General features: G+C 41.4%; 1 protein-coding gene across 8 annotated transcripts in view; it reads right to left on the reverse strand.

Annotated features, from left to right (window-relative positions):
• The window catches only part of RYR3 (ryanodine receptor 3), a 559072-nt gene that overhangs the window by 289321 nt on the left and 257360 nt on the right, over nt 1-12391 (reverse strand). For all 8 annotated transcript variants that reach the window (XM_070797211.1, XM_070797214.1, XM_070797210.1 and 5 more), the window contains exons 8-10: nt 10747-10840; nt 5589-5663; nt 2675-2831 (exon numbers count right to left, since the gene is read on the reverse strand). In XM_070797211.1, coding sequence (XP_070653312.1) covers nt 2675-2831; nt 5589-5663; nt 10747-10840 — 326 coding nt within the window. The remainder of the gene's footprint in view (nt 1-2674; nt 2832-5588; nt 5664-10746; nt 10841-12391) is intronic.

Genomic DNA, 12391 nt, shown 5'->3' on the forward strand with positions numbered 1-12391 from the left:
TTCGTGGCTAAGATGCCCAATGCCCTGCCCACACAATATCCCAAGGAATCCCGGATCTCCTGGGGGAAGCAGCCTTATCTTGATCAGATATGGAGACTAGGGCATTTTAATTTCAGTTTCTTTCAAATTAAAATAAAGGTAACTGGGCTGAATACCACTGCACTGAGAGTTATCTAAACCTCTAACATCGTGACGCCAATGAAATGCAAGTGCATCGCCAAGTGCGCAGGACAATGTGACTCACGGGCAGCTTTCTGTCCAGCCCTGCCATGTGGGCAGGCCCCTGGTACCACGACGGCTTTCAGCCATCCGCTGCTGGCCTCCCTGTGCGTGGGAATCGGGGGGAGATATGCAACGAGCCTTTTGAGGGTAAATTGTGCTTATAGGCTGGAAGTGGTGCCAAGTGAAAGGAGTGTTATGGAGACTCTCTGTGGTGCTCTGAGCCTTTCTGGCTTCCCACAGAGGCCGCAGCACAGCGCCGAGCCATGCTCCGTGAGGCTGAGCCAAGAAAGGAATGGAAGGGAAGAGTCCCCTTGGAACAGGATCCTGCCAGCTGCCTGGAAGGCCATCTGACTTTTCTGCTGTCACAAGAGAAGCCTCTTTCTGCAGTGGTAAAGGTCTCCAAGTCGGGGTTTGTCCAGGGCTGAGAAGACCAGGAGGGAATGCTCGAAGAGGGGACAAGCCAAGTTGGCATTCTTAGAAAGGCATTTCCTTGGTCATAGGCCACGATGAGTCACCTCTTATCTTCCGCCCCTCCCTGGCTTCCCCTGCCTGCCCTGCCTCCACATCCCACATCCGAGGTGTCTCTCAGGGAAGAATGGGAAGACTCCTCTCTGCTCTTAGGACTTTCCTGTTGTTTTCTTTCGCTGCTCCTTTTAGCCAATTGCAATGCCCTAACTCATTTCCTGGAGGTAAAAATCTTTTACTCCATGGTCATAAAATTGAATTTAAAATCCTTGTGTGGGGAATCTTAAAAAAATAAAAGTGACAGTAACATATGGAGATGTGTTCTGAGAACCTGAATGGAGTCAAGGAGCTAATGCGCCATTAGAGAGAAGCAAAGAGAAGGAGATGCTTGAAGGAAATCTAGGGCAGAAAGCTCTCTTTTCTTCTTTTTTTTTTGGCCACACTACACAGCATATGGGATCTTTTCCCCTGATCAGGCATCAACCCCTTGCCTTTGTGCTGGAAGCTTGGAGTCTTAACCACTGAACTACCAGGGAAGTCCCAGGAAGCTCTCATTTCTTAATCTTTGAACGATGGGTGCAGGAAAGCCTAAATCTGATACAGGGTAACTAGGGGAGAAAAATCTCTAAGCCAAAGAGATTCACTGCTTCAAAACCTTTAGGACTGTAAGAGAGGGGAAAAGGAGTCTGACCCCCTGCTTCAATGAAGGTGGTGCTGAAAAACTGGCCTCTTCTGATTCATTATGAAACAGAGATGTCCCCATGGAAATTCAACTGTAAGCCTGACACCAAGTCCTACACGAACAGAATCATCAATAACCCTTTATGGAAATCGTATTGAGAACACAAATCAAGATCTGTGTCTGGAAAGGAGCAAAGAAGAGTGAAGCTAGAGATGAAGCTCCCGACGGAGATGCTGAGCCTCTTAGAAAGTGTGGGCTGCTATAACTATGGATACACTGTGCGAGCCTGTCTCATGCTTGGGTGCTCTTTCCAGAACAATCATAAAGTGGCAGAGCACCAAACTGTACATCAGGAGCTAGCTCAGCGTGTGATTCTGACCATCCAGCTAGATCAGACTCTGAGTGACACAGAGTCAAAACTTGGCTGACCGTTAAAGACAGAAGTTTAAAAAAATATTTTTCTCTCTACACATCAAATGGCAAATCTACATGTTTGAGGTGAACCTAGCTACCACAGAATGTGCTCTTCGTGGAGGCAGGTGAGGCACAGTGGAGCTAAGAGATCTGCAGAAAACACATGACAAGGAAAAGGAACTAGTAATTCTGTATAATACGAATAACTGCAAGACGATGCCATGTCCAGAATTAAGCCTTCTCTGCACCTGAGAGAAATTACTTCTTTGATTTAAATAAACATAACACTGAAACTCATGCCTCCACGTTATCTTTGCTGTATGGGAGTGAAGCAATAAGACTTAAGTGAAAGTGTTAGTTGGCTCAGTCATGTCTGACTCTTTGCAACTCCATGGACTGTAGCCTACCAGGCTCCTCTGTCCATGGGATTTTCCAGGAAAGAGTACTGGAATGGGTTGCCATTTCCTTCTCCAGGGGATCTTCCTGACCCAGGGATTGAACCTGGGTCTCTTGCATTGCAGGCAGACGCTTTACCATCTGAGCCACCAGGGAAGCCCTAATAAGACTTAAAAGTAGTAAAAACAATTCAGAACGTATTAAGCAACAATAACATTTTCCAGTAGCCTCAGAGCAACACTGTCCATTCTTGTGATCCTTTTTGTTTTTTAGGGCTTTCCACTTTCCATTCAAGCCTTTCTCTCTTAAGACTTCAGTCTTCATCCAGGGTACACATTCCTCTATGAATTCAGTTTAAAAGATAAAAGAACTAAGTATTTATCATTGGTCTAATTTCCAACTCCGTTTTGTTCCAGCCTATTTTCTTTGCAGTCATAGTTCTACCTGGAGGTTTCAGAGCTTTCACTTTGAGAATAAAGTCAAAATTCACCTCACCTTGGATGCCCGAAAAGAGAAGGCCGTGGACTTGGTGTCCGACTTTCCCCGGTCTTGCAGTATAAGGCCTTGGTCTTCTGTCAAGGCCAGGTAGTGGCCTGTGGTGAGATGCCGGAGTCGGAAAGCCTGTCCCCATCTGATGTTACTGCCACTCCAGCTGGACAGATGGGAGAGAAGAAATTGCATTTACACAAAAAAATAGGTCTTTTTCAATATTTACCCTGTGCATTTTTACATATGTTCTGACTCAGTACCGTTCTACGGTACATCCCCTGACTCCTGGCTTGCTCTAGGACTGTGTTTCTGCCTCCAACTCATCACTTCTCAGTCTTCTGGCTAAGATCAAGTGTCTGTCTACAACTCAGCATGGCATTCTCTTGTGAGCTCTCTTCTAACATTTAAGATCACCAACAAGGAACATCGCCCTCTGGGCAGGTCCATGGTTTAATGTAACTGGAAGTTCCAAGCTTCCAAGTTTTCCTTCATTTCACTGAAATGTCTTGATGCCAAAATTACACACAAAAATGAGAAGCCCGCTTTTGAAGAGAAACTTGTTTCTGGGAAAGTGAGGCATTTCCAAATGCACGGTCTCCACTCAAGTATTTTACTACCACCACTAATTTGAAAAGACATATGCACCCCTACGTTCATTGCAGCATTATTTATAATAGCCAAGATACGGGAACAACCTAAGTGTTTATCAATAAAAAAATGTGGCATATATGCATACACAATGGAATAGTATTCAGTCATAAAAAAGAATGAAATTGTTCCATTTGTGATAACATGGATGGATATTGAGGGTACTATCTAAATAAAATAAATCAGACAGAGTAAGACAAATGCCATATAATTTCACTCATATGTGGCATCTGAAAAACAAAACAAATGAGCAAACAAAACAACACAAAATTCAGAGAAACAGAATAGATTGGTGGTTGTCAGAGAGAAGGGAGGTTGGGGAGGTGGGAGAAATGGTTAAAGGGGATCAAGAGGTACAAACTTCTAGTTATAAAACAAGTCATGGGGATGTATGTAAAGTGCAGCATGGTAGTAATATATATATTATATAATATATATATTATATATAGTAATAGTAATATATATATATTATTGACTATCATCACAATTTGAAAGTTGCTAAGAAAGTAAGTCTTAAGAGCTCTTATTGCTAGAAAAATTGCAATTCTGTAATGGTGACATATAATAACTAAACTTACTTCAGTAATCATTTTGCAATGTAAACAAATGTCAAATCATTATACTGTACACATAAAACTAATATAATACTGTATGTCAATCCTACTTTAATAATGAAAAGAATCCTCTCTTTAAGAGAAATATTTATGCAGTTTACAGTCACCAGGGAGAGACAAATAATAAACAAACATAAATAAGTAAATATTGTGGAATGTTACAAGACATTAAATTCCATGGGAAAAAGTAAAGCAGAATAAGATGATTGCGATAAGTGAGAGTCCATGCTGAATGGGTTGTAGAACCATATGGTCCTACATCAAAAGGCTGGCATTCAATAAAAGTCATGGTAAGTGCTAGGGCAGAAATTATTCACTGAATAATCTGTATCTAATTATCTTTTCAGTTAGAACAAAATGTTTCAGAAATACATGTATCAATTTTTAAAATGACTCTCCCCTTGATCTAATTCTTTGGAGTACCAAAGAATCTAATTACATTAATAGAAGCCTTAAATTCTTCATGTTTAAGACTCTGGGGAAATAAAGAACCATAACTGGAACTATATATACATACTTATTTTTATTTTTTAAAAAGTTCATTAAACAAGAACCAAGCCCTAATATCCTGAAAAAAACAGAGTATGTTGCTATAAAAACTTCAACAGGCTTGAAAGAGAATATAAATGCCACAAGCCAGCTAACAAGTGGGTACTCCTTAGGACACCATACCCTTTCAGTCAGCCTCTTCTAGAGTTCCTCAATAAAAAAAAAATTGAATGTACCTGTATGTGTGTGTAAGAGAAATTCTAATATTTTCTCCTGATCACCAATGGATTATCTTGAGAACTCCCTGGAGGCACATACACCCCCACCCACTAGAGATTTTATTTTGAACATGTGTTCAGGCAGAGATGGAACAGAGAGCTAGAGGGGAAGGCAGAGAAAGAAAACAAAAAATGGCCACACTGACCCTCTGCTCTTACCCTGAGCAGTTTAGCTTGAGCCTAACTTGTGATCCCACTCAGCAAAATAAAAGTCCAGAGCTTAACTGAACTCCTCTGCAGTAGAGATGCCATGCTTTTACTCAAGTCCCTGTCTCCAAAGTCTTGGTGTCCTGTTCCTTCCAGCCAATTGTTTCTGACAAGTTCTGGTAAATGTGGTTTCCTTCAGAGCTACACGTCCAGGGATATTTTAGTCTTCCCTACCTCATGCCATCACAGCCGCCACTCTGTCAATTAAAGCTAACTTTGCTTTGGAGCCAACAAGGCTACCGGGAGGAGGAAGACTCACCTGGGTTCCATAGAATCTATTTAAGAAAATAAATGGGAGAAGAGCTTTGATGGCTTTCAGTGGACATGTCTATGCTTGCCTTTTATAACATAGCCACTGCAAGGGTGGCAGGAGCTGGGGGCTTGGATCAAGCAATAGAGCCTGCTAACTTCAGAGTCAAAGCAGAAGTCTTGGAAGTCGTGTGTGTGTGTGTGTGTGTGTGTGTGTGTGTGTGTGTGTGCGCGCGCGCGCGCGCGTTGTGCTTTAAAAACAAAAACAAAAGTCACAGACATTTCAGAATTTACCTCTGCCAAGTAACTTTGGAGAGTTTGCCAGCTAATGTAGAACAAATGTAACATTTAAGACAATAGGTTGTCCGGGAAAACAAACAAACAAACAAACAAAAAACCAATCTTGAAAAGAATGCAACCCTGAAGCTCCATTACCTTATCCGAAGGGGTTCCACTCTCCATAGTGATCTAGCTCTCGTGCCAGCTCCCCCGGCTTCATAGTATATCCTTCTGTGAACAGAGGTGGAGATTAGATCCTCCGTGTGTGATGTTGATCAGCACTGGGCAGGGGACAGTTCCCTGCAGAGGCTGCTCAGAACACGCTGTATTTCTCAGGACTCATAGTAAGCAAAATGAGAAACAAACCTCAAAGAAAGACACAATTTCCTATTCTCTCTTAAAAGGGAAAAAAGGTGCTAAAGGCGAGGGCAATGCTCACCACATACACGTCGTGGACACTCATGGACTGTCAGGCGCACAGTGAAAGGACCGTCTCCATCTCTACATCAGGAGTCAAAACAGTCCAGACACATATCATCAGATTAAGTACTGAATGCTCCGTTTCTCTCACGTTCAGCTCCCTGATGCACTTTCACATCTTTAGAAAATGTATTTGTACTTGTAAAACATATGCAGTACAGGGTGAACTCATTTCCATTGTTCTAGGAAGCTGGGGACAAAGCTCTATGCTTAGCTACTGTGGTGTTCAGGGTTTTATTACTACACTGTTCTCCCCTTTCCTGCATTAATAATCATCTTTTAAAGTGTTTTTAACTAAAAGTTTTATTTTGGACTAACTGTAGATTTATAAAAATGTTGCAAAGATAGTCCAGAGAGATTCTGTAAAGTCTCACTTAGGTTCCTTTATAGTTATCATCTTACAATATGAAGTAGAGTTGTCAGAACTAAGAAACCAACATTGGCTCATCACTGCTAATTAAACTCAAGACTTTATTTCGATTTTTCCAGTTTTTCTATAAATTTTGTTTCCTGTTCCAGAGTCCTATCCTGGATGTCACATTTCATTTAGTTGTTATGTTTTCCCTGTTTATTTTGGTCTGTTGGAGTTTCTTAGTATTTTCTTGTTTTTCATGCCTTTGCCAGGTTTGAAGAGTACAGGTCAGGCTTTTTGTAAAAATGGGTTTGTCTAATGTCTATCTGATGATTAGCAAAGTCTATTTTTTAAAATCTGCACAATAGGGAACAACTTATCTCTATCAGATTATGAGAAATTAAATGAACTATCCTCGTTTAAAGGTACGTCTCATGAATAGTGGTCCCTGATTACCGGGCATACTGAATCCAGATACTTTCTGAGAATCCTGTGACTTTAGCTCAAGACTGATCATTTAACTTCATTTAATTTCACTAATTTAAAAAGATACCTCTACTGTAGAAGGTTTGGATGTATCACTACTGAATTACTCAAACCCCAGGAGAATCTTGACCTATGTCTTGAGACAACAGTTAATTAACAGAGGGGAAGAGGAAAAGTACAGTAATTCTTTCTTTCTCCCAGGAAGTAATATAATTATGAGTTGCTTACAAATATTAATTTTGGGTGTCAGGTAGACCTGAATTTGAAGCTATTAGCTTCATGACTTTGCCAAGTTCTTTCAAATCTCTATGCATCAGCTTCCTTGTCTGTAAAATGAACCTAATAGGGTATTTACGTCAAGGCATGGTTGTGAGCATTTAATGTGGTTTCTTTAAAGTAAGGAACATGTACAAAGATGTTCATGGATGTACAAAATATTGTGTACTATTGATTTATCCAAATTTTGTTTATAGACACTTATGAACATGCATGGAAAGCTACATTACATGGCACAAAAATATAATAAAACACTACATCAACCATAGTTAACTTTGGTTCGTAGGATTATAGAAGACATTCTAAACTTTTTGCAAATGTACATACTATCAGGAAATATGTAGTAAGTATTTAAAAGGGAGGTCTAGCATCCCAGGTGTCTCTGTGCCAGGCCCAGAGTAGTAATGAGGCTGCTCTGACCTAGCTCCACAGGAAAATTAGTTGAGATTTTCATGGATGTGTCTCCATCCTCAGTGAGAGCAAAAGGGTCTCTCAGGTAGAGAAGGTGGAGCAGGTCACCTTAGGTCACATGATTTGAGGACTCTTTCCCTTTGACATATAAAGAATTCTAGAAGGTTAGTTCTTCCCATCTAGGAAAAGGAGGCGGCTTGCTCCAGTGAATCTTGCAAGGTTACAGGGGTTGAAACAACCTGTTCCCATTCTCTAAAACAATAACCCCAGGAGAGGAGGTGAGTGGGTGGGGAACTGAGGCATTCTGAAAGCGTGGCTGACAGCTCAGCCTTGGCTTCAGTAAGTGACTTACCCCAGGGTGCTTGACAAGCCCGAGGCAGAGCCAAGGATCAGAGCTCAGAACGCTAGATTATCCTTTTGGCTTTGCACCCTGGGAGGGTCAGCCTCTCACGGGCCTGGCTGCTCTCAGGTTTTACAAGGAATACAAGCTATTTCCTCTGGAAAGCCAGCCCCATTACAGTGGAATCACTTGCATGATTTCTTGGCTGTGGGGACCTCCTAGAATATTCTCAACTTCCTATTTCTTTGCGCTCTCCCACATTTTGGTACTCCTGGCCATCCTGGCCCATTCTGGGGGTTTATCTGATGATTCATGACAATGATGAGGCTTATCACTCACCTCACAAAGACATCAAGTAATGCTAAAGCATCCTGTGTTGAATGAGAGACCAGTGACTACAAAGATCCAAGTTCCAGTACAAGGAGCCACTGCTGACAACCCAGTCTCAACCCTTTCATGCTTCCTTACAAATTTTTAATTTTTTTTTTATCTATTTCTTTTTTTATCTAGGTTTTTAATCTATTTTATTCCAAAATACAAATTAGCTCACATGAAATCCTCAAAGGAAAGCTACCTTTACCCTTAACTCAATGATGGCATGCAAGCCTGGCTCGGGGGCCCATTCTGGGAATTCCTCTCCCCAGCATCTTCTTTCAAATTCTTGTCCAAACTTTCTTTTGGGTCAGGATCTTGTTGAACCACTCAACAGGAATGCCCAGAAAATGATAAGCTTCTCCAAGTAGCACAGTTTCTGCCTAGGCTGCTTCTAATTTCATTCTAAATGTAATGACATGTGAGTGTGTGTGTGTGTGTGCGTGCGCGCACGCATGTGTGCATGTGGAGGTGAGGGAGTGGGATAAAGGGCCATGTACAGGTTATTTTAATTTTTTCCAAATTTCTTTCCTTAAAAAAGAATAGGAATGAAAAAAAAAAAAAAGAATGGGATGGAAAGAACTAGTGAGTTCCAACGTGTTCCATCTTAGATGTAGACAACTCTGCACAACCTACTCACAAAATTTCAGTTCTGCAAGCCTTCCCCTTAATGCAGCAGAATAAGATATTACAGAGACAGCACTTGGGCTACTGCACAACCTTACAGTTTAAAAACAAGGAAAAGAAAATCGCACCTGAATAGGATCATATAACGTCATTTAGCATAGGGAATCTTTAATTCCAATGGACATCAACTCAGCCTCTTTTCTACTCAGAGATAACCATGAGCCACGGGATGAGAATTAATCAGGCACTTGCCAGAGGTCTGTGTTTTATGTGTCCTAAACACCATCTGGGTCACATCTGGTTCCCACAAACGGACACACAGAGGACAGAGTGAGTCGGGAGAGGCTCAGAACAATAGACATTGCTGATGGATGGGCTTCCCTGGTAGCTCAGATGGTAAAGTATTCGCCTGCAATGCAGGAGACCAGGGTTCGATTCCTGGGTTGGAAACATCCCCTAGAGGAAGGCCTGGCAACCCATTCCAGTATTCTTGCCTGGAGAATCCACATGGACAGAGGAGCCTGGGGTTGGCAAAACATCAGACATGACTAAGCAACTAAGCACAGCACAGCATTGCCAAGGGATAGTTTCTAAGATGTACAATAACACACTCAAGCACAGTGCTCCTGAGTGTCATTTAGGACATGAAATAAGGAAGGAGCCCTGGCTAGAGAGTTAGCATCTCTGGTTTTCAGGGTCCCAACTGAAATCATCCAGTGTGTGATGTTTGGCAGGAGCCTGAGTTAGACGATTTCTAACATGTGTAGATGTGAACCTGTGTTTCTAACAAAGTAAAGAAATGCAGTTAATGAGGTTCCCACAGGTGTCATGCAAAAACAAAGGACGTATTAGACAACAGGGAGATCAGACTCACTGTTGTCTCAAGTGAAAAAGTGAAAGTGAAAGTTGCTCAGTCGTGTCTGACTCTTTGTGACCCCATGGACCACACAGTCCATGGAATTCTCCAAGCTAGCACACTGGAGTGGGTAGCCTCTCCATTCTCCAGGGGACCTTCGCAACCCAGGGATCGAACCCAGGTCTCCCGCATTGCAGGTGGATTCTTTACCAGCTGAGTCACAAGGGAAGGCCAAGAATATTGGAGTGGGTGGCCTATCGCTTCTTTAGCGGATTTTCTCGACCCAGGAATTGAACTGGGGTCTCTGGCATTGCAGGTGGATTCTTTGCTATATCAAGTTCAGTTTAATTTGGATCTGAGACTTGAGTTTTTAAAATATATCAGGGTTTCACAATTACAGAGGCCAAGTTTGTATACTCTGTTCCTCTGTATATAAACAGAATACAAAAGGATGCTTCAGCATGAAGTTAAGATCTAGATTAACATCTTCCATCTCCTGACTTTGAATTCTGGAAACACATCCACCGAGAGGATAACTAGAGGACCAGAGAAAGCACCATCCTCAGCAGCTCCTTCTACACACTCCCTTCGGCACTGTCCTCTGCTAAATCCAGCTCTGTCTGGATACTGACATTTGGTTTCTCCAATCCTATTTGGTGATAAGCAGAATTAAACCACTGAACTCCACCTTCATAGCACATAAAAGGGGGAGTAACAGAGATGATCTACCTTTGAAGAACCTGGTGAATAATGTATATAAGTGCACAGACTCACTAGAATGATTACCCTGATTTCCATCACCAAAATGGGGGCTTAAGTCTGCAATTAAAGCTACCAGAAACTCCTTAGATTCCAGAGTAACCAAAGAAAACAATGGGATTGAAAAGCATGATGGAATTTCTTGCCTAAGAAGCAGCATGTGCATGCTATTCCTGTGAGCAAACTTGAGCATACTGCCTTTCCTGTTTTACAACTGCAACTCACGACTGGACAGAAGTCTGTCAGTTAACCAACACTTACAGAATTCATTGGCGGACATATCCAAATGCAAAATTTTTAGTCTGAGTCACCAGAGACAGGAGACAAGAGAAGGAGGAGGAAGCTATTGGCTTACCTGTGCTGGGAATCATTCTGGTCTGTAGATGGTATCGTCAAACACTCATCGTGACCATGGAAAAGACGTACTACATGCCCACCAAGTAGGTATCCTGTAACAGAATTATGTCCTACCATGAGCTGACAGGAAGCTGAATAATGAGAACATATTTGAGTCAGTTATTTTAGAAAACACAAAGAGAGAAGCATTTGGGAAACGACAGATTCCACGAGTTTAGGCCTCAGGTAGAAAAAAACCAATTCTAACACTGAAAGCTAAATAGGGTTTCAGAGATGAACAAGCCCAGTATCAAAAGGGAAGGTGAAAACAATGTCAATTCATGTCATTAAAAGCCAAAAGGTTACCTGTAACTAATACAATGTATATCAACTATGCCTCAATAAAATAATACATTAAAAAAATACACACACAACCAAAAGGAAATTTGACTTGCTGCTCTTAGGAAGATAAGGATTTTCCAATTGTTGAGGACATAAATAGACCCAACACCAAGTTCCTGGATAAGCTCTTACAATGTGGATGTGTACATTTTGTGGTAAGTTTCAAATCAAATTGCAGTCATGAGAAAGTAAGATGATACTGGGAAAGGAGAAGCAAACTTATTCTGAGCTTTCTTAGGAGTAGCTAGTTTCCGAACATGTTAAGTAAACACAGATCAAACCTGAATGCTATCCCAACACCAAGAGAAGGCAGAATGACATTCCGGAATCCCTGAGTGGCCAAGCAGAGAGGCAGCTGTCACCTAGCCCTTAGCTTTCACAATCAGGAAAGGAATCTCAACAGCCATGGAGTTCAGAGACGGATAGGAAACAATGAACTTCAAGGACATGATGACCAAATAGTCTTCAAATAAACGGCAAGTCTCCATTTAAAAAACATGGTAGCAGGGGAAGGGTCCCAGTATGAACTTTACTTTACATGAAGAAGCGGAATTTGTCATCCCTTTGAAATAAAAATTTCTCCCAACTAGTCTGTTCTCAGGAGACATATGGACTTAATATGTTCAATGTCTGTATCAGGATTTTTTGAGAAAATCACATAATTAGATCACTCTAGGGCCTGTGAAACTATTTTGAGTGTTGGATTATAATAGTAAGAAGGAAAAGTCATGCCAGGGGAGAAAAGGGTGTTATCAATACATCTTATACAGGGATAGTCTTGATATTCCCTAGTTCATTTTCTCCATCTGTCCAGGTAAGGCAAGTTCCTCTTAAGCTTTCCTCAAATGTTTACAAGTCATTTTCTCATCTTCCTCTCTTTTACTGTACAAATATTTACAATTGTATATTTTTTTGCATTAAAATAATTCATGATATACTGTAGGGGCACTGTTAACAGCCAACTTATTTAGAAAGTTAACCCCTTCCATGATCACGTTCTTGATTAAATGATCTATCATCTTACAACGGCACAGCCATGCTCCATTTGCAGCCCATCATTTACAGTCCCTAGGCTTCTCCAATCAATATTCTATGGCATGGAGGAAGCTGCCAAATGCTGGCGGTTTACAACATTTCTTAATTGAAATATACCAGGGCAATAATCAGGAGAGAAGGGTCACGAGGAGGAGCACTCCTTTTCTCAAGGGCTGAAGTGGGTTTCTCACCAGCAGATGCTGAGAGAACATTTTGCAGAGTCAGAT

The sequence above is a fragment of the Bos indicus genome, chromosome 10, assembly GCF_029378745.1.
Source record: "Bos indicus isolate NIAB-ARS_2022 breed Sahiwal x Tharparkar chromosome 10, NIAB-ARS_B.indTharparkar_mat_pri_1.0, whole genome shotgun sequence".
NCBI lineage: Eukaryota > Metazoa > Chordata > Mammalia > Artiodactyla > Bovidae > Bos > Bos indicus.